This window comes from Apis laboriosa, unplaced genomic scaffold, assembly GCF_014066325.1.
Source record: "Apis laboriosa isolate Shangri-la unplaced genomic scaffold, ASM1406632v1 scaffold4_cov146, whole genome shotgun sequence".
In the NCBI taxonomy this organism is placed as follows: Eukaryota; Metazoa; Arthropoda; class Insecta; order Hymenoptera; family Apidae; genus Apis; species Apis laboriosa.
Genome location: NW_025223501.1, coordinates 2,305,031 through 2,328,516, shown reverse-complemented (window position 1 = coordinate 2,328,516; position 23,486 = coordinate 2,305,031). Strand labels below are relative to the sequence as shown.

General features: G+C 36.4%; 2 protein-coding genes across 18 annotated transcripts in view; one reads left to right on the top strand and one right to left on the bottom strand.

Annotated features, from left to right (window-relative positions):
* The window catches only part of LOC122717253 (disintegrin and metalloproteinase domain-containing protein 11), an 80,246-nt gene extending 57,156 nt beyond the window's left edge, over positions 1 to 23,090 (bottom strand). For 15 of the 17 annotated variants that reach the window (XR_006347176.1, XM_043941135.1, XM_043941140.1 and 12 more), the window contains exons 1-2: positions 22,931 to 23,090; positions 22,260 to 22,444 (exon numbers count right to left, since the gene is read on the bottom strand). Coding sequence is in view for 15 of the 17 variants with exons in the window: in XM_043941135.1 (XP_043797070.1) it covers positions 22,260 to 22,344 (85 nt within the window). In the remaining 2 variants the exon portion in view is untranslated. Of the gene's footprint in view, positions 1 to 22,259; positions 22,445 to 22,920 lie in introns of those variants that run through there. The other 2 variants (XM_043941130.1, XM_043941142.1) reach the window with 2 other exon arrangements.
* Positions 7,607 to 9,743, top strand: LOC122717255. Its single transcript, XM_043941146.1, has 3 exons — positions 7,607 to 8,990; positions 9,044 to 9,143; positions 9,588 to 9,743. The coding sequence occupies exons 1-3, from the start codon at positions 8,796 to 8,798 to the stop codon at positions 9,677 to 9,679; spliced, it is 387 nt and encodes a 128-aa protein (XP_043797081.1). The 5' UTR covers positions 7,607 to 8,795; the 3' UTR covers positions 9,680 to 9,743.
* Positions 23,091 to 23,486: the final 396 nt, after the last annotated feature.

Genomic DNA, 23,486 nt, shown 5'->3' with positions numbered 1-23,486 from the left:
AATCGATATTTCCATTATTGAACCGTTCGTTTGTGTAACGTTAAATGAACCGATGGTCCGTAATGCCATTTATCGATAAAGGTCGTTAATATTCTCGGAAAGTTGCGCTCTTTTACGAGAACTGAAGTTTGTTTGCATTTATAGGAAAAGATCGTTCGTGGTAATGATCGATATTATTAGTCTCGTTGATAAAGAAGTATTAGAGTTTTTCTTCGAATTCGAATCTCTGAAAGTTTAATTTTTTACCATTCGATGATAACTTCTGGTATTATTTATTTATAGTACTGCTGTTATAATATTGCGATACTATTACCATCATATTTATTTATCAGAATTCGGAGATTTTGGATAATTATATAAAAAATAAAAAGAAGTGATAAATATTTATAATATTGAATATATTACAATTCTTAAATCTTACTTGAGAGAGAGAAAAAATTCAAATGTTTCTTCTTTCTCTATTCAAAATAACAATAAAAAGAGAACAAAAAAACATTTCAACTCACGTTCAGACGAAAAAGCACGTGATATCGAAAAATAAGAAGAAAATGTTAAAACGTTTTAACCAAAGAAGGTAAAAATCGGTCTACGAAATATTCAAATTGCCTTCTCGTGTGGAGCATACGTCCTACATTGGAAAATACCGGTTTAAAACGAGCGATGGAACAAATTCGCAAAGGAAGAGCGGCGTGCACGTGGCGATTTTTCTCGAAATTCTTTCCAGGGCGTGGATGGGACAAGCGGGGTATTTATTGGCTTCCATCCCATCGCTTAACTCGGTTGGCATTTCGTCAAAAGTGTTTCGAGTATGTATTTCGAAAACGTTATTCGATTTCCTTTTATATTCCATTATTCCTTTCTTTTTTTTCTTCCTTTTTTTTTTATAGCTGTAAAGAATTTATTTTACGTCCTTCGCTTATTCTCGTTCGTACAGTCATATGTATTATCCAATCCTGTTATCCAATTTAAGTTCTATGCGCCCTTTAACTTTTAAATAAAGTTAAAAGGCCCTGTGTACCTTGCAGAGATTTAATTTATTTTTCTTAACAAGAACAGTCGAGAAGAAAATGATAAAAACTTTTACCTCTCTTATTGTAACATCTCGAAATGTTGGACAGAACGTTCCAAGCTTAAAGAAGAAAGAATAAATAATGCAACTTACGTCGATGATAATCGGTGAAGAAGCAAAGATTGAAGTAAAGATTTTTTTTGAAAGCGATTAGACGAATATTATTTTTTACCAATCAAATTATTTCACAAACCATTATCTCGAACCGTGCCTGCGTCTGTCTGCGAAAAATAATTGCAACTCTCCACAGTGAAAAATCTATTTTGAGAATAAAAATTTCATCTAAACAAAAAAAAAAAAAAAAAGAAGTCTCGCGAAAGTGATTCGTGAAAGTTGTACAACCCTGAAAATGGATTGTAGACACGGTCGGGAAGAAGGAACGTGTCCACGGCGTGCGTTGACACCGAACCATTCTCGAGAATTTTACCCTCAAGTGTCCCGATTCCTCCATTCGAAAGTAAAGCTTTCACGAATTACTCTCCAGAGTTCCATTCTCACCCTAATACGAAAATCCAAAATTTCAATTCCCGTTCTCCAGAGTTTCATTCTCAAAAACGAGTATCCTCCTCGCCCCGAAAATTATCCAACTTCATCAATTTTTTTTTTTTTTTCTTTTCCTTTTTCAGATCGTCGATCTTCACGCGCTTTATCTTATCTTATCTTAATTCGAGTTCGTTCATCGTGCGAAATGCGCGCGGGCGTTCATTTTTTCCCAAAATTTTTCCCCTCTTTGACGGAGCGACGCGGTTCCTGCCTTAAATTAAATTCCGGCATCGGGCTCGTAAAATACCTCGCGTTAACGCAGCTGGGAACAAAGCTGCAATTTCCACTGGTTTCGAGCCGGTGGAAACTTTTGCGGGGAATCGTAAGTTTAAAATTAAAAAAGCCAAAGCAACCGCGCTCGATCCCCTCCTCCCCCCCCCCCCTCTTTTCTCTTTTTCTTCTTCTTTCTTTGTCCTCTTCAGTATAGAAATCGCGTTTCGTTTCGGTTTTTATCGAATTTTCAACGAACGAACGGGGAATCGAGGGGAATTTCGTCACGTATAGATGCGCGGTTTGAGGTGAAATTAAATTTCGCGAGAGATGGCGCGGGGAAGAAGAGGGTATCTCAAGTATCTGGAAAGTAGTTTTCGATTTGTGTTCCATTAGCTCTTTTCAAATGTTAAGCTTTTTCGAGTAACGATGCGATAGTTAATGAGTGAGAGATTGTAGGTAGAAGGATGTATCGAAATCGTGGTACATTGATGGTATTGAAAAGTGAAAATTGGAAAGTACGGGATAAAAATTATTTTATTACGAAGCATCGGAAATTATGTTTAAAATTCTGTTGGATAGATTTTTAATTTTATAACATTTTATTTTTTTAAAATTGTTATATTTGTTATAATAACATAGTAGATTATATTTATTCGATAGTGAACGAATTTCCAGATACAATTTTCTCAAAAAAAAAAAAAAAAAATGGAGTATTTAAATGAAAAGTTTACATCAGAAGAATCTTTTTCTTCAAATTTATCATGATTTTTATTTTCATTTTACCAAATATATTGTTTCAACGTATTGAATTTTGTCGCTTTTTTTGAAATATTCTTATTCTTCAAATATATATTACGATTCTGAAAAAAATCCTTATATATTTTACAAAATAATCGAGTCGTCCTCCAGACTCATTTTCACGATCCCTTTATTACAAACTTGCATCCGCGTTCTCGCAATTATTGTGATAATTGTATCCAATTTCCTATCCGGAGGAACGAGATTAATGTTTACTTCGTTCAAAGCTCGCCTTACCATTGAAATTATTCTTCGAATGCGCGAAACAAAAAAAAAAAAAAGAAAAACCGTGGATCGGATAAGACGGCTTAAACGTGATGGACGGATATCAGAGGATTAAGGGATTAAATTAAGTTCTCCCCGGTGGAAAACTTGGAGGGATAAAAGAAAGAAGAGAATGCGAAGCAGACGAAGCATCCCCCTTTCGAATCTCCCGCTCCGAGTCCACGCCGGAAGCATGTATCGGGAAGATTATTAGGAACCAATTAGAAATAATTTTCCCTCATGTCACCACGCGTACGTGTAAGTGTATATATGTGGGGAAATGGAGCAAAGTAGTTGGCGGAGGAAGTTTCGAAACTATCGATAATGGTTGTTCGACGAATGGAAGATCCGTGTTGTGTCGAGGCGCCTACTTCCGGAACACTTCTTCGCTAGTTCGTTCGTTCGTTCGTTCGTTCGTCTAGCCGTGTAAACGCCGCGAGAGGCGCTGTGTATCGAGTTTTTCGAACGATACGCGAGATTTCGCTGTGTTTGGTAAGAAGATGGAATGAGTGAATTTGTAAATTAGTGATTTTTTTGTGGTGGATATTTCGAGAGTGGATTATTAAGTTTTGTAATAATTTGGTGCAGTTTCTTTTTTGGATTAAAACATCTTGGAAGAGATAAGAATAGTGAGATAGAAAATACAGCGATATCTTTATGAGAATAGGTTATGATTGATACTAATATAAGATACTTAAAATTGGAGGAAAAATGTAATAATTAGACGAATGAAAATAATTCTAAATACTATTAGTTTAGATTATTAGTTTTTTACCACTCGAGCTAATATTTTGATGGAGTTAATTTTTTATAAAATTAATCAGAAGGTCGACGATTGACAGTAAATAAAGATTCAATTAATGGCATCGTGATCATCCATCAAATTCCAAGAAAAAAAGAAAAAGAAAAATGTCGTGCATCAACCTACATAAAGTTTTTAACTTAATAGATAATTAATCGGCCCTCTCGACAAGGAGCAGGCTCTCTTGATTCGTATCGAGTTGTTCGGTTGCTCGTACGTGCTTCAACCTCGGTGTCTTGATATCCTTAACAACGCACATCTTCGATACCAACGTTCAATTACAAACGAGTGTTACCACCTTGTTAGCCGATGCAAACTCATTAATTTTAGTAGGGCAGATCTTTAACCATGGCCTCTTTGAGAAATCTTGAAGCTCATTAAATGCTCGGGCATGTACGCTCGGGATCTCTCTTTCTCTCGTCTTGTCCCCTTTCCAACTTTTAAAGTAATTATTTTACGCCGATCGAGTTTGGCGTGGCTACTCGATGAAACTTTACCAACGTTTCCTCTTTTTCTTTTTTTTCCCTTTTTTTTTTGGAAGAGGAGGGAAGGATAAATAATTAAAATTAATCGATCTGTTCGATAAAAAGATATCAGATTATTGGGAAACTTTTTCATTTGTTGAAGAAAAATTCTCTCTTCCTGTCACGTTGAATCACGATGCGAATAATGTGAATTTAGGTGTTATTATATTGAAAATTAGATAGATAGGTTTGGATCTCATTTCAATTTGAGCAAGTAAGTAGATTTTTAATCGCCTTGCTGTTACTATTAATTGAATTGGAAATCTATTCCAATGTATTCCAATGAAGGAATATCGTGAATATACGTGTTGATGCAGATTTTTTTTGGCGAATGATAAATTTTTCCAAAAAATTGAAAAATGAAAAAATTTTGTCCATGTACCTTTTCTTTTGTATTCGTATATATATATTCAATACAAAAATGTTGCTATCAATATGCATGATCATTTTGAATTTCGTTGCATTTTTAGTTTTAATTATTTTTTCAATTATCGAAAATCAATCCATCTTAATTGATTTAAAAAAAATTAAACGTTTAAGATTAATACGGTTATCACTCGATAAAATCGTGTTCCCTTTTCAACGGAAAATTCGTTTGAGGAAGCTTGCCCTTTGAACGTTTCAAAAGGTGACAACGCCACTTTCGTAACGCGAGTTAATTAATGCCCATAAAGGAAGTCCCAAGAAAGATGGGGAAAACACCGAGTCAGAGGATTTTCAAAGAAGACAAAAGTTTCTTTAAAAAATGTTAATTGAGTTCAATCTGCTAACCGCTCAAACTTTGAATACGATTTCGCAAAAATTTCTTTAAAAATTTTACAAATGTTCATCCTGTAAAAAAGATGTTTAAAAATCTTAGACTTTTTGTCTCTCGTTCTCCGATGTTTTTTAAAAACATGCAGAATAAAAAGAAAAAAAGAAAAAATGTATATATGTATATTTTTTTCGTCGAAATGGCGTGCTCGACGCATCCTTAAACGATCGTGTTTCGTCTCGTGTCGCGTCGCGTTGCAATAACTCTTTTTTCTTTGATCCCTCATTCGTTTCCATTTGCTGCAAGTCGGCGGCACGCGCTAACTCGATATTGCGTTTTTAGTCATGCGGGAACATGCCGTATCATGGCCGACGAATACATGTCGCCAAGAGTTTTCGTTTATTGCATCCATTGGTCCGATATTAGAACGATACGCGATATTTCTCGCTTAGTTGGATCAGTTACGCCTCACGAATTTTCTCGTTATTTCTTTTCGTTTCTCTTGTTGGGGATAAAAATGAGAAATAACAAATACAAGTAAAATATATAAGAAATAGAATTTCTATAATTGCATCACTTTTTCCACTTTTTTTTTACTTTTTACTTAAGCAATTGGCGATAACATTTAGGAAAATAAAAATTAGATAAATTTAGACGCATTGTAACATTTGAATATGTGGTCACGATCGGTACCGAATAAAGCCGAATGATATCGTAACTGTTCGGTAATAATCGTCATGATTCGGCACCATTCGGATTAATAATAGCCATATGTATATCCAGACACTAGAATTGTTCAGTTTCAAATATAGTCATATGCGATGTCATTTTTATTTTTAAAAAACTATAAATAATATAGATAATATAGAAAATCACTTTTAGAGATTGTTTTAAATAATTCTATTTATCAAGTAAAGTGAAAATATATTTGTTCGAGGATTCGTAATTTATTATAAACGTGATGAAAATTCTTCGTCGTTCGAGCCCGCATTAGAACACTGATTACATCTTCCATGGAAAAACTTGATTACGCGCATACATCCTTAGATTACCATCATTCCCTTTTCTATGAATTATCTCCAATTCGAAATAGTCTCTTTTTTATCTATGATTGCGATCAAAAGCAAAAAAAGAAAAAGAAATAATAAAAAAAAACATATCTTTTCCAGAGATTTACAGGTGAAGGTGAATCGATGGATGTCGACATACATCAGGAAATTACGCGGAGTGACGCATGCGGGTATAATTAGCACACCAGAGAGATTGTTGAGTAATTCATTGTGACCGCGTATTCGATCGCATCGTTTCCGAAAAATTTTGCTCAATTTCGAGACGAAATAATTATTCATCGTCGAACGATATGCTCAAAAATTTTACGAAACGTACATTTCGTTAGAGAGAATATGAAAATGTATCGAGGAAATCGACGGAAATATTAATTACGCGCTTTTCTCTTACCCGTGTCCAGTAAATTAGATTTTCTAATTTGTCGATCGATCTTTAGCTGGATAGATATACGCATAACACCATATGCACGCGATAGCCACTTTAAATATTCCGTAGCTATCAGCAAGCGTTATGATGCCTAGCCAGCGAATAGTTTGAGAATCGATCATCGAATCCATCCGGGAGAGCACACACGAGCACATGCCGACAAATTTTAACCAACGAGCGTATGTATCTTTTTTTGTCGAGTTTTTTTTTTTTTTTCATCTTCATCGATATATTGCGAATTTTGGCGCAAAAAATAAAAATAGACGATATCGAAGATTTTTCCATCACATCATGATATCGTAACATTTATAAAAAGGATAAATGGAGATTCGTTTTTATGAAGCTGATAAGATTCACATTCAAATAATCAGCCTGATTTCATCCAATTAATTTCGTTCAGATATTCAATTCGAATATTTTATATTTTACAATATTTAGAAATAACTTTGCTAGAAATAACATCTAATGCTAGATGAATTAATTCTTCTATCGTTTCAAATTCAATGTAACGCGTAAAATTTCTAATTAGATTACACAGATAGTTCAGATAATAGAAGCTCGGCTTTCGAACAATCAGCCACAATATATAAAATTTCCATATAAATGGAATTCGTATCCACTCTATCTCGATGGAGCAAAAATTTATTTTCCACATTTCTCGTATTTTTCTTCCACACGCACAAAAAAAAAAATCACCTTCCACACACGTTGAAAATCAAAAATTACCTCAACTTATAATCCTCGAATCTTTCTTCCCACTCCCTTTAAACGAGCCAGCCTCACCAACACCTTACCAATCCACTCTCCCCTTCCTTCCCCTCTCATCGTGAAAGCTCGATGATCGATGTAACGAGAGTTTCTTTCCTCTCTTTCGGATAGCGAAAGGAATAGAAAGAAGAAGGAAGAGGAATCCGTGGTGGATTATTAGGCTCGATATCGATTCAAGGGCCGGTTAGAGTATCAGCTGTCGATTGATTCGAGGGAAAGCGACGAAGAAACGGGAACAGGCGATCGGTAGCTCGAATCGATTTGTTCGGGTGGGGGGAGGAGGGGGGGGGCAGGAGTAACGTTATTTGCGCGATTAGAGTCGTCGAGGGTCGGACAGAGAGAGAGAGAGAGAGAGAGAGAGAGAGAGAGAGAGAGAGAGAGAGAGAGAGAGAGAGAGAGAGAGAGAGGGTGAATTCTGAAATCCTCGCTCGCGGAGGAGGGTAAATGTGCTTATTCTGCTTGAAAGGGGCGACGCGTGGAAATAAATCTAACGGGGTCGAAGTGACGATAATATCTAGCTTCCCCGAAGGCATCGCTCCATTAACCGATATCGTAACATCGTCCCCCCTCCCCCTTCTTTCGTTCGAGTTCTTTGGATAGAGTTATTCCTTCCGAAATACGAAGCGGATTCGACGCGCGGACGATTAAAAGAAGAGGTGGTTGGACGTGAGAGGAAGAGATGCAGAGGTGATAACAAGTTGGTGAGAGGGAGATAGGTGGTTATTGGGCTGGACGAGGATCAGTGAACTTCCGAGAAGCGAGAGTTTGATCTATATTTTCTCGCGTAAGAAGATCCTCTCTCGAATAATTAAAAAAGGGAAACTTTTAATGCGATATTTTTCCTTCTTTGTTTTTCATCTTGTTCTAGGTTAGCAGAGTTGGCCGTTTTAATTTTTAACTCGTTGAAAAAGTAACTAAGGTTAAAAAAAATTTCGAATAAAGTAGTTTAATCGCTACTAATCGCGATTATTATTACGTTTTGAACGATAAATTATCGAAGTAAACTTATTCGTTAACTTCAACTATTAAATTTTCTTCATCGTTGTAGGTTAGAAATTTGTTGATGAAATTTCCTTTGCACGTTCCTCTGAACATGATGGATATCATAGAGAACAGTACTGATCCTCTAAAGATCATTTATACAATCTTCTGTGTTTTTTAATGTATATTTTCTACCAAGTTTATATTTAGAATTGATCCTTCAAAATACATTCTTGTATTTTAAATAAGAAGACATATTTTCGAATATTCGAAAATATTTTCTAAATTTTCTACCAAAGTTTAAATAATATCACATATTTTCTATTATTGAAATATTTCAACGTCCTTTAAAATATTTCCTAAATTTTTCCACTTAAAGTTTCTCTAAATATCCTGTATACTCGGTTTTATCGCGTTTAGAATTTATCTTCGAAAATTTATTCAACACTCTTTAAACAATACGCGACATATTTTCTACCGCAACGATAATTAAACGCATTTTAATGGGAAAATCCTCCAGATATAATAATAATGACAATAATAATAATCGGACGTTAATTATCATCCTCCTTATCTGAGCCACCCATGAAAATTAACCGCGTTTATCCGCCACCGGCAAAGACGCATCGCCTGCACATGTATCAAAAGCGTGTTATGAATTCACTATTTCGCGCGTGTAATTTCCAACGGAAATTAGTAGCCGCCAGGCGCAACGGTTTTTCTCCATCGTCGACGATTCGAGAAACGAAGAACGCGAAGCGCAACCTGTCGCCATTCGAGGTAAATTAACACGCGTGCTTTCTGTGCCGTTGTGTATAATTTGTAATTTTCAGAATTGCACGCCCACGCCACCGCGCTCGATAAACCGTGGCGTGATTCTCGTCGATCGCGCCTCGAAGTCTGATGATGGCTGGATTGCGGATTTTTATGCAGGTAAACGAGTTATTTGAAATACGTGTAAATCGTATGATATACGATTGCGAAATATTTTACGTGTAAATTTATAATCATAATGATCAATAATCGTAAATGCAAATTTTTATAGAGTATTATTATACGAAATTGTATAGTATAGTATAGTATATGTAATATATAATATATAATATAATATATAATATATAGTATAGTATAATATAATATTTTGCGAAATATCTATATAAATTTATCCATTAATGGTGATCATAAGATGCATTAATAATGGAACTAAATCTAGTTGTTTTTTCGGTTACTATCGTTTAGCGAAAAAAGTCACTATTGTTCATAGGACAAATTTAATGATAATAGATATTACGTGTAACTTTTGCAAATCGAGAAGAAAGTTTTAAAATAATCGAAAATAACGTAAGACCGTTAATAATTCATCATTTTACATTACAGAAATATTTCAAAGAAGATTGAAACACGTCAATAGACGTCACACTGAGCAGAAAGCAACTAGTACATCACGTATATGTGACAAGAGGAATTGATAAATTTCCGTGTGAAGAGGAATTGAAAAATTTCTTTATAACAAGATAAACATTAACTGTATTATCTATTTTACATAATGAATTATATGAATATTAATTTTCTCAAAAATATATTCTCTCATATAATTCAAAATTTTATATATATATATTATTTTAATTTCAATCGGATGAAAATTTGTAAAAAAAAAAAAAAATGGAAATATTCTTTATAAAATTGATAGAGGAATTGATAAATTTCCGTATAAAGAGGAATTGATACATGATCGTGTGAAGAGGAATTGATAAATATTTTTTATAACAATATTCTTTTTAACAAAATGAACATTAACTGTAGTATCTATTTTAATCAACATAATGAATTATATGAATATTAATTTTCTCAAAACCATATTCTCTCGTGTAATTCAAAATTTTGCTCTATCTAAATCATAGCATTACGAAGATACATTTTAAGAAACAAAGAAAAATAACACGATTCTTCGGATTGATTTCGTCCCCTCTTGTGTGAATTTCCATATAATCGTACGTATATTTCGCATAAATTAAACATTGTCATTGATTTCAATAGTGCGAATTAATTTGCGTAAACGAGGATTCGTGCGATTGGCTGTGGTATATGCAGGGGTGGTGAGGAGAATGGAGGGTGGAAATTGGAGAAAGGTGGAAACGGCTTTGGGGGGGGGGAGGAAGCATCCGGTGTGTGTTCTCGACAGAAGAGAAGACACCCTTCGTCCCCTTTTTCCGGGCCAAAAATCGGCCAAAAGTTCATGTATTAAAAGTACCTACAAGGCCAATAAATTAGAACTGGCGCTCTGCCATTTCAATCTCGCGGATCTTGCTCGAGACAAGAACGCTGAAAACCCTTCTATGAACCATCATTTTGTCAGTGGCCCGACTTGATTAATTGCTCCGCATCAATCGATTGATTTTCCAGGATATTTATGTCAGATTTTTTTTTTCTTTCTTTCTTTCTTTTTTTTTTCCAGATCCGATGCGATACGACACGTCTCACGATGACAACGACATTTATCCGCTGGATGAAATAGAATGGAAAATGACCCGTTGGCCAATTTTCAATCATCGAGCCACGTGTAATGTGATCTGATTAGATGTGGATGTGTAATTCTTCTGCACGAAGATCGAACGATACGTAATGAATATTTTGTTGATTCTGTTTGATGAACAGAAATTAAAGATATCGGAGTATATTTCAATGCTCTTCCACGGGAGAAAGATTTTTTTATTTATATCATTTTTGATTTATATATTATTAATTATATTTAGTTATCGAAAATGTACGTTACCTAGAAATTAAGTTTATATTTATATTCTAAAAAAAAAAAAAAAAAGAAAAGAAAATCATAATTCAAATGTCTTACAATTTTTATAACGATATATTAAAACGTTTGATACAGTAAGAGGGATCCGTGAAATTTTTCCATTGAAAAACACGTGATCGATGAACGGTCCAAACGCGTATCTATCAATCCGTGAATTATCATGAGAAGCGACACACGGGACAGGGAAGAACTTAAACGTTGGAAAATCAATATCCTTTGTAGGGAGAGCATGGTCGGTCGTGAGGTTAATGCTTGCCCTGTATCCGAAGCAAAATTTTTTTTTTTTTGTTTCTCCGTAGCCTGTTATACCAAATAGGAAGAAGGATGCAAAGAATAATGTAATAGACGAGGCAGGATACGATAAAGAAAATAGCAAAGAACGATCTATCATTAGAATTGTCAAATTGGTTGAAATTGTCTTTAAAACTAAAACTAAAACTTTCGTTGAATCACTTCGATCACAATTGTTTGCGTGTAAAATATTTAGATCTTATTGTCTAATATTATCTCTTATTAATAAAATCTCTAGTAGTAATTTTTTCGATACGAAGACGAAAGTTGATAGAAAAAGTTAAAAAGTCTTTTCTATCGAAAAGAAGGAAATTTTTTTTTGTCTGTTCTCCATAACCTATTATTAATAATGAATAGTGAGAATAGAGAGATGCAAAATAAGATAGAGATCGAGTCGAGTATTTAACCGAATGAAGCAATTGGATTAGGTTAAGTTCGTTGTATTTAAAAGAAAATTCTTTTTTCCGTTTCTTCTCTGTAACTTTTTTTTATTAATCGAATGGAGAGATGCAAAGGAAATAGACAGAGATAGAGCATAAAGGAAACGAGAGAGAGAGAGAGAGAGAGAAAAAAAATAAAGAAATATATCTACTCGAACCTCGAAGTATTTAACTGAGTGAAGCAGTTGGATTAGGTTAGGTTTGTTGTATTTAAAGAAAATTCTGTTTTCTCTCTCTCTCTCTCTCTCTCTCTCTCTCTCTCTCTCTCTCTCTCTTTCCCCCTCCCTCTCTCTCTTTCTCTCTCTCTCCGTAGCTTTTTATCGGCCAAATAGCGAGAACAAAGAGATACCAAGAATAAAAGACACGGAACGCGATATCTACTCGAAATCCACTTAACCTAGTCAAGCAAGGAAAATTTGTCGATTCTCTTTTTCCTTCTCCACCATTGCCTTTTATTAGCCGAGAAGAGAGCGACGCAAGGAATGCAAAATAAAAGGCGTGGGACGCGATAAACTACTCGAATCACTCAACCTATTCCCACCGAAGGAAATTTAAGTTAGGTTAAGTTGGAAAATTTGTCGTATCCAGAGAAGATTCTTTTTCTCTTCTTTCCCCTCCGTAGCGTTCTATTAGCCGAATGAGAACGAGGAAGAAGGAAACGAGGAGCGCATAGTAAAAGTAACGCGATATCTACTCGCTTAACCTGTTCCAGCCAACAGGCAGAGTGTTAAGTCGGGTTAAGTTGGAAAATTTAACCGAGTCGTATCCGAGGGGAAAAAATTCTCCTCCATTGGGTTTTATTGGCGTGAACGGCGTGAAAAGAAGGGCGCAAAGGAGGTGGAAGAGATAGTGGGCGATAAAGGAAACGCGAAGATAAAGAAATATATCATTTTACTCGAGACCCGTAACCGGGTGAGGCAAGGTTACCCCTTGGAATATTCTACTTAGGGAAGGCATTCGGAATCAGAAAAGAATGCTTAAAGGCGAGCTTTGTCCCGGTTTTATTCCGGCCTTACCTCGTGAATTGCGCATATTAGGTAAGTGTGGCGTTGCACAACTGCCGCTCGGTTGCGTTCCAGCTAAAACTCTCTCCGCCCCAGCCCCTATCCGTGTACGTGTTACACAGAAGAGAGGAACGTTTCTCTGGAGGGTGCCAAGGACGTCGTGGCAAGGGTTCGGGGGCTACTTCAAATTATACCGACTATTCATATTCTTGTCGTACTCTCTCCTCTTACGTTCTATACCCCCTTATGGAAACAATCTCTGCTTTGCTAGCCGTTTTATCGAGTTCCACGAATAACGTTTACTTTAATGCATTTTATTAGAAAATGTCGTGTAAATGTTCCTGTTTTTTTTTTTTTCCACGTTATCCTGCATGCAATTGATTTCGCAATTTCAATTAGCTATATTAGATATATATATGTATTTCTTATGATTAAATTTTCCTAATTGAATTGAAGCAAAGCTTTCTCGTTACGCGTGTTTACGTGTTACAAGGACGATTATCGAGAAGAAAGGATATAGAGTTACACAAAGATGTTAAAAGGGAAGATCGAGTCGATAGTTTTGCTAATTAAGTTAAGCAGCTTCCACGATATTGAGATCCGTAGAATAAGAGAGAGATACGTATAATCCGTTTCACAGAGAACATCAATGGAGAACGTAAAAATATTATTGCCTCGATAAGCACACCAAGATCCTAGATAGAGGTTAATTATAAAGTCTCTTAATAAATTACTGGCAATTTTTAATTTACGTCAAATACACGAAATATAAATTTGAATTTAAATTAATACTATCATTTCGATAATGATAACTATGATTTTAAACAATTCGCAATTTCCACTTCGTTTATTCGCATATTATTATTAACCGTATAATAAATTCGCGAAACGACTCTGCGCGCCACGAATGTTTCGTCGATGCGACATAGTTGCCACGTTTACTCTCGTACACTCGCGATTTTATATCCTCGGCGGCTTCGAACTTCAGTTTTGTCGAAGCACCCTCCACTAAATCGGCTAGGTGGAACGGTTGTTTCGTAGTACGTACGCTTTCCTCGATCCCCCCCTCCCTCCTTCCTCCAACTCGAGAGCAAATTGATATTGGATCCAGTTCCGCGAAACTTTAAACCTTCCACTCTGTAATACATGCGAGGAAAATGAATCGACCTCGAAAGACGACGTATGCACGCGCGCGCACGATGCGTATCTACGACACAAGGGTACGAGAGATATCATCGCGTATCATCGAGATGAAGGATAGAGCAATAGAGATCGATGGGGCGCAGAGGGAATAAAAAAAAAAAATATATTAGACACGATCACGCGATTGATTACGCGATTTCTTTCTCTCTCTCTCTCTCTCTTCGTATCTATCTCTTTCTCTCTTTCCCTTTCTCCTTCCAATCCTCAAGAACATTCTCGATCCTTCGTAGATTCGATTCGTTTCCACAATAACGTGGAGAAAACACGATAAACGATTCAAACTTTTCACTCCTTCCATCCTATTCCTACACGAATCTGTTTTTCTAACACTTATTAAATACCGTGGAAACTAATTGGAATTCGAAAAGTGGGTCTCGAGCTCGTTATTTTTATTTCTCTCCTTCTCTCCCCCCTCCCTCTCCTTCCCTCCGTTTGATCGTCGCTGAAAATTAATATCGAGATTTCTCCTCCCCTTCTTTCTTTCGTCCCCCCCCCGTGGCGAAATATCGCGTAATTTTCAATTTAATTAGAGAGAAAGCGCGAGTTTGTTCTTGTTTCGCGCGGAAAGCGAACGAAGAGAGAGAGAAAGACAGAGAGAGAGAGAGAGAGAGAGAGAGAGAGAGAAGCAGAATGGTTAGAAACAAATCGTCCCCGTGATGAGAGAGAGAGAGGATAGATATGGATCGATTTTAATTCGAGTTTTCGTTGATACGTTCAAATCGGGTCTCGCGGCGGCACGTAGGTATGCGTGTCACTGCACCCGTGACCCATCTCCTTCTTCGATGACGTCATTCCTTGCTGGCGTAAACCTATGACGAATATGGCGCGGCCTCTCCGGGAAACGGGAGTGGCAGAGGGATCTTTTAACCGGCATGCACCGCTCGCCAACCGTCGAGGAGAGAGGGGGAGGGGAAACGTCATCGGTGGGTCGAGAAGGAGGAAGAGAAGGAGGAGGAGTGAAATTTGCACGGGAGAGCTTGGACGGATTTTATCGTCCTGTCGTTGACTCGTTTTGATCGCGGCCAAGTCACCCGCGAGAAATTAATCGCGAATTTCACGCTACCTTGCCTCCCAAGGACGAAACAGGAGATGCGATACAGAAGAATTTTTCACGATTTTCGTTGCGTGCACGATACGTTCAAACGTCGCTTTGGCTTTCATGGTATGGAATGAAATTTTTAAGGTTAGGTTTAAATTGGTACGTAATACGTATGGAGAATTTTCACGATGCAATTGTATCGTTTCGGTTTCACGTAGAATGGAATTTTTAAGATTATTTTGAGTTGATACGTTGGATGGAATTTTTATGGTGCGCGTATCGTTTTGCGTAGAATGGAATTTTTAAAATTATTTTGAATTAGTATCACGGAAAATTTTCGTAGTGCGTGTATCGTTTTTGTGTAAAGTGGAATTTTTGAGGTTACGTTGAATGGGTAAAAGATGTAGATAAAGATGTGAGAATTTTTGACGTAGGTATTTGTATAAATGAGAAGTGTTAAAATAGCGATGCGAGCTTTTCGTTCTGACTTTTTTTCTTTTCTTCTCTTTTTTATATTCATAAGATATTGTGAATATTGTGAAATGGCAAAGCTATTCGTTGTTTGTTTAAATCTCTTTATAATTTAGAATGTATTAGAATTTATTATTTAATACGTTTTAATTTATAAATTGAAAATTCATAAGTTAAAATTTTAGATACACGATGCACAATCTCGCCATTTTGTAGCATTTTTATCAAAAAAAAAGAAGAAAAAAAATTCTAACTTTTTGTTCATTGATTATCTATACAAAAAAATTCTCACGTTTTTATCAATTTCCAGATTGATAATCAACGATTAATATTTTATCAGAGCAAGTTTTATATTTGTATTCATTTTCAAAAAAATTAAAAAAGAGGCTGAAACTTTCATTAATATTTTCCCATTTACTAATTACTAAGCTGCGGATTTTTATGAACGTGAAAAAAATGGCGCTTAAATAGAAATTTGTTTTACCCCGCGAATATAAAAATGTTTTAGATATTTTTCATAAATATCCTCTATTAATTACCTCTGATTAAAAAAAGCCTACAATCATTTCTTAATGGAATCAAAATAATCAAACACATCTCTTCTCGATTGAATGATTATTTGCTTAAAATTTCCCTCGAAAAAAATTCCAAATTCCAAAATTTTCCTCTCCTGTTACCCAATCGAACGAAAAAAAATTGATACGATTCAATGAGGTATCAACGATCGAAACCAATGCTACGTCCTTCCTCTGTTTCCGTTCCAAAAAAACAACAGCACACGAAACAAATCGGATCTCGGGGACGAACGAATGGTCGGTCACATACCTGGACACCGTACATCCCGTGCCAGGGATAAAGCAACGAATTTCTCGACACGACCGCCATTCGTCATCGAGTCTCTCTCTCTCTCTCTCTCTCTCTCTCTCTCTCTCTCTCTCTCTCTCTCTCTCTCTCTCTCTCTCTCTCTCTCTCTCTCTTCCCCCATTTTTCGAAAATCCGTCAGCGGTTCGGATCCCATCTCGAAATCGCCACGTAAAGCCGTACCGATATATACCAGCCGATAACCGTTTGATAGGTAATTAATCACGGCGATCGATCGATCGATCGATCGATCGATCGAATCCCGCGATTCGGTGTCTGTGTAGCGCAAACATGTGGATCGTGGCATGTTTATGACGGGTTGGACGGTGATGCAAACTTAATTATATACATAATAGGGCGACGGAACGTCGCCACTTTGAGCGAAAAATTAATCCACGTCGTGGAGTTGCGTATTCGGCTATTGGGGCCGAATGAGACGGTGGTTGGGTGGAAAAATAACGTCTTAATAATCGCGAGTAAGTTGGGATTGTACGGTGTGTACGGTGTGTGACGAGGATAACGTAATTCGTGCATTTTGAAAAATAAAAAAGAACTATATTTTAGAATAGTATTATTGGTATTGGCTTAGTGGATGTAGTATTGAATTTGGCTGGAAAATTGATGTCGGTGACTATAATTTTCGAGACATTATTTCGATTTCGTGTTTTGTAAAGAAATTAAATATTTTAGTATATTTCAGGTATTAGTTAGTGGAAGTAGTTGAATTTGGAAGATTTAATCGTGAGTGACGTAATTTTTGTGCATTTCGTATTTTCGTAAAAAAACAAAAATGTAATATTTTGAGATACTTCAGGTATTAGTGAGTGGAAATAATTGAATTTGGTTGAAAGATGACTTAACTGCGAGTAATTTGAAATTATGGTGTACAGTGACGGAGGACAATTTTCGAGATATTATTTTGATTTGATAAAGAAAAAAAATGAAATATTGAGATACTTTAGGTATTAATTAGCGAAAGTAGTTGAATTTTATAGAAAGATGACTTAACTACGAGTAAATTGGAATTATGCAATGTGTACAGTGACGGAGGATAACGTAATTCGTGCATTTTGTAAAAAAAAGCAAATGAAATATTTTAAAATATTCCAAGTATAATTAATGGAAGTAGTTGAATTCGATCGCGTGAAAGATTGATATCTTATTCGTGACTAACTTGCAATTATGGTGTACAATGTCGAGGATAATTTTTCGAGATATTATTTTGATTTCGTATTTGGTAAAGAAAACAATGAAAAAATGAAATATGTTTCGTTCATTAATGGAAGCAGTTAAATTTGGTTTGCGTGAAAGATTGATGGTCGTAACTTGGAACTATGGTGGCGAGGATATAATTATTTTTGGTGTGTCAGTCATTGGGATGCGTGTTTTTAGTTTCTTTATTTTGGTTGAAGAAAGAGAAATACTTCAAATAGCGAAAATAGTCGAATCAGTATCTCGAATTATAGTTAGAAACTTCTATGGCAATAGAAAAAGAGAATAAATGGCAAATCGATCCTTGTACATTCGAATATGTAAATTTTAAGTGAAATATACGCTAATTAGCAGAAATAATTGAATTAATATTTAATTTGACGGGAGATTGAATGGAAAATCGATATCTTGATAAAAATATATATCGCTTATATATTTCGTGAACGTAAATTCGTTGAATCAGTCGAATCGAGAAGAAAAGAATTTTCTTATTTATACGCTTGCTTCTCTAAGTGAATGAAATTTTAATAATATTCGAGTTTAACTAAAATGAATAATCAGTTGATCGAACCATATTACTATGTTAATAGAAAATATATTTTGCATCTTTGTTCATTATGAATTAAAGAAGCAATTAAACAGATCGCACGAATGAAATCTTAGTAATAATTTCAATCTTCGTTGTTTCAATGAAATAAAACGATCTCGATTCGAATGAAATTTTGCGCACAAGTTCGAAAAGTAATTTATATTTTTTTTTTTAGTGCGATTTTTTTTTAAGAACTTAAAATTTAAAAAGAGCGAAACCACCTCCTCGAGAGTTCAGTTTAAAGAGTTAAGGAGGATGGAAAATATATCAATGAAAAATTGACGAGTTTCTGAGAGGAGGAAAATTATTCGTTCGAATTGTTTCCAACTTACCTATTTGGAAATCGAAGTTTGGAAATTGGTTTTACCCTCCTTAACCCCTTTCCTCGAGACAATTTAATTGAAAACGCGATTTTATGCGCGAACCGTGCACGAATACACTCATCTATTCTACAAGAGATAAAAATATTCAGAAATTCTAATCGTAGAAATTTGCGAGAAAATTTGCTTTTAAAATTATAATTATAATATTATTATAATTTGTCTTTCAATTTTACACTGGAAATCCATTATTGTATAATTTCCAAATAAAATTTCATTAGAAGTTTAAATTCTTCCTCGTCAGAGAATCAAAGATTATTCACGAATATACGTGAATCAGGAGAGATCTATTCTCAGATTGAGCTTCAATTATTCAATTATCACATCTTCGAAAAAAGGTAAATTATATTTCCTTCCGATCTTCGAACCTATAAAATTCCGCTCGAAGTTTAACCAAACCCTTCCTCGTCAGAGATTACTATCTATAAAATTCCATTTCAAACTTTATAACCAAACACTTCTTAGAATCAAAGATATACATACTTTAAAATATAAATGAAAGCACGAGAGATCTACTTTCACGTTGAACTTCAATTATCATTATTTCCAATCATTAAACTTATCATCATTAAACAAAATTTCATCCAAATTCTAACCAAATCTTCTTCTCCTTCAATCAAAAAAAAAAAAGACGTATATAAAATATGTATGTTATCTCCTTCCAATCTCTTACAAATTTACAAAATTTCATCCAAACCCTTCTTCTTTACAAATATGTGTATCTTCTTATCAAAATATGTGTGTATGAAATATGTATATTATCTTTCTCCATTCTCCTATAAAGCTACAAAATTTCATCCAAATTCTAACCAAATCTTCTTCTTCTTGAATAAAGAAAGAAACGTGTATAAGATACATATATTATCTCCTTCTATAAACTTACAAAATTTCATCCAAATTCTAACCAAATCCTCCTCCTTAAGAGTATCAAAAAAGAAACGTGTATAAAATACGTATATTATCTTTCTCCATTCTCCTATAAAGCTACAAAATTTCATCCAAATTCTAATCAAATCTTCTTCTTCTTGAATAAAGAAAGAAACGTGTATAAGATACATATATTATCTCTTTCTAGAAACTTACAAAATTTCATCCAAATTCTAACCAAATCCTCCTACTTAAGAGTATCAAAAAAGAAACGTGTATAAAATACGTACATTATCTCCTTCCAATCTCCTATAATGCTATAAAATTTCATCCAAATTCTAATCAAATCTTCTTCTTCTTGAATAAAGAAAGAAACGTGTACTTTTACATTATCTCTTTCTAGAAACTTACAAAATTTCATCCAAATTCTAACCAAATCTTCTTCTTCTTGAATAAAGAAAGAAACGTGTATAAAATACATACATTATCTCCTTTTAGAAACTTACAAAATTTCATCCAAATTCTAACTAAATCCTCCTCCTTAAGAGTATCAAAAAAGAAACGTGTATAAAATATGTACATTATCTCCTTCCAATCTCCTATAATGCTATAAAATTTCATCCAAATTCTAGTCAAATCTTCTTCTTCTTGAATAAAGAAAGAAACGTGTATAAGATACATATATTATCTCCTATTTCATCCAAATTCTAACCAAATCCTCCTCCTTAAGAGTATCAAAAAAGAAACGTGTATGAAATATGTATTATTTTTCTCCATTCTCTTATAAAGCTACAAAATTTCATTCAAATTCTAACCAAATTCTCTTTTTTTAAAATATCAAAAAACGTGTATAAATCAAGCACAAGAGATCCGTTTAAATTTCAATTATCATTAAAATACGTACATTATCTCCTATTTTGCAAGCCTACTCCTTTAAACTCCTCCTCCCAAAAAAAAGGAACATGTATACATCACACAAATCAAGCACGAGAGATCTGTTTAAATCTCAATTATCAAATTTTCCCTTATTCTAAACCTGAAAAATTTCATTCAAATTCCAACCTCTCCCTTGGAATATGAAAAATAAAAGAAAACCAAGGGACAAATTATCTCTAAAATACGATACATTATCTCGTTCCAAATTCTATACCGACCAACCGGCTCTCCTCTCCGTTACCGATACATCGAAAGGGATACACATACACACACATACACTCGCGCGCATAGGCAAACGTCACGATGTGAATCAAGCGATGCGAGATTCTATTTTCAGATACGAAAATACCGTTATATTCCCGTCGTAGGAGGAAACGTTTCGATTTCGAGCCCGGTATCGCTCGATTTTCCATCTCGAAAATCCGCGTTATTTATTTATTTATTTATTTATTTATTTATCGACGAGGAGCGTGCACGCACACGCTTCTCGTCGCGTGAACCGCTTCCCCCCAATGCATCATCGGCCAAAATCGATAACATCGAAACGGCGATAACGTAGCGATAACGCGTCTCTGCGTGTAACATGAACGGGCGTCCGTAACCGGCGTCCCTTAAAAAAGGAAAACACGCTTGTCCTCTACGGTTTTCGACGGTCGAACGCGGCGCGAACGCGCCGCATTTTGCTCGTGTGTCAAACGTGTCTTCTATTCACACACGCGTTTTCCATTCCCTCGTGAAATCGTCCCTCCCCTTTCTCTCTTTGTTTCTCTTTTTCGAGACTCTTCGAGTGTTCGTTCAAACTTCAGTCGAGAAAAACGGGGAAGTAATGTAATCCTGATTTCACTACACTGGCTACACTTAATTGCTGATGAAATTTCGAGAGAAAGAGAAGGAAGAAAATGCCAGAAGTTCTTTGGAAAAAGTAGAAAAAAGAAAATCCGTTTCGAGAAGAATCTTTCTATCCTTATATCTTAGATTCGTTCAAAAAATATTGAATATATCGTGATCGAAATTTTCTTCGAAAAAAGAAAAAAGATAAAGAAAGGAAATTCGCGAAAGAAGAGAAAGAGAAAAATCGACGTACACTCTGAATCGTTCTATCCGAAAATTCGCACCGAAATTCGTGTCATGCATCACGCGCGTTGGAGGGAAATGGCTCGAACGCACGCCGTTCTCGTCTCCACACATCGACAGCGAAAAAACAAAAGAGATGAAAAGAAAAAGAAAAGAGATACGAAAGAGCTTAGAACAATTGATTTTCTCCAAAATCAAATTTTCTTTTCAACTCGATCGACTGGGCTCGAGTCTCGACGAAAATTCTTGGAGGCAAAAGGGCTGCAACAGGCAATCGTACGTGTATCGTATCGTACCATAACCCGGAACACGCCATGCCAGAGGCTGCGAGCGAGCGCGATTAACGGCCAAGCGTCCAAGCGGAATTTACGAGCGAAGGAGACGAGACGAAAAGGCGAACGAGGGAAAGAGAAAGATATATATACAAACATATATGTATATATATGTATATATACACACAAAAGCGCGTAACCACGGCCTAGGAAAATTACAGGATCGCGTGCCAACGGGTATAAATCAAGGAAGGAAGGAAGAGGAGGAGGAGGAGAGGTGAGAAGAGGCCATCCGGATTCCCAGGACGCATGGCCACGCTTTCAACCAATCCTCCTCGCCGATTTTCGATATGTGCAATTTACGTATAAACGATCGAAACTGTGTGGTTCGATCAACGAGCACGAGACAAAGGGGGACGAGGGGGAAGTACCTTGCGTGGCAGGTAAATAGACAGGCAAGGCAGAGAGAGAGGGTGGAAATGGGATGGATAAACACACAGAGAGATAGATAGATAGATAGATGGATAGAGAGAGAGGTAAAAGCGAGCAAGCAGGTAGACAAATAGACAGGCAGGCAGGCAGGCAGGCAGGCAGGCGTTACCTCGCTTGGACGTGCTGTCGGCGCTGCTAATAAATCCAGGTACGGCAATCACGAGAACAAAGAGTCCACAGTGTAGCCAAAACATGTTTACGTCTTAACAACATTGTTTAATTCCATTTTACATGACGCTCGTAAAACACTACGATGGCGGTGGTGCTCATGTCGCGCATAATCAGCGATACTACCTGGTCGCCGGTTGGATCATGAGTAACACGACTGACCGACTTGGGGTTACGCGGGGTTTCGTTGGGCGAGGAGAGTGCGAGGTGGAGAAAAAAAAGCGAAAAGCCGAGAGAGAGAGAGAGAGAGAGAGAAAGAGAGGATGTCGTGTGTCGTGTGTGTACGTATGTGTGTATCACACGGGGGAGGCGCACAACTGAACAAAAGAGAATGGAATGGAAGAATGGAATTCGCGAGAAGAATCGACGAAAGAGAGAGAGAGAAAGAATAAACGAAAGAAAGGTAAGAGAAAGAGAGAGACAGATCCGTCGAATTCGTTTCGGAAATTTCCGATCGAGGATCGGAAAGAATTTTAATGGTTTAAAGGTTAGAGGGATGCGAGAGAGAGAGAGAGAGAGAGAAGCAGCGGAGAGAAAACGAAAGAAAGAAAGAAAGAAAGAAAGAAAGAGAGAGAAGGCTCGCGGGCGATAGGAGGACAAACCGGCACCGACGGGTATAGAAACGACGGGTCCTCCTAGAACATCGCGAATCTCCTGGTACACTGGACGACACGCGATAATGCACCACGCTAGCGCACTACTTCCGCGATCTGGTCTCCGTACGACGAAGGATACCCCCTACTCGCGCGCGGCCACAGAGAGTGAAGGTCCCGGTCTCGAATCACGCCTCGGCTGCCATCTTCTACCTACGCCGGGAGTCTGGAGTATGAAAATATTCTCTGCTCCACCCCCACCCTGCACCCCACCCCGGAGAGAAGAGGAGCTTTCCACGGTAACCCCTCTCCTCCTACCACCACCTCTCTCCCTCCCTCTCTTCCTTTCTCTCTCTCTCTCTCTCTCTCTCTCTCTCTCTCTCTCTCTCTCTCTCTCTCTCTCTCTCTCCTCTCTTTCTCCTTCTCCTTCTCTCTCTCTTTCTCTCTCCCTCCCTCTACGCCCGTTTCTCGTTCACCCGCGCCGTACACCCGCGCAGAGCCCACCACCACGGCTTGGGACCACCTCTTATCGATTCCTGCGCCATTTCCCGTCATTCCTGTCAAATCAATAACGC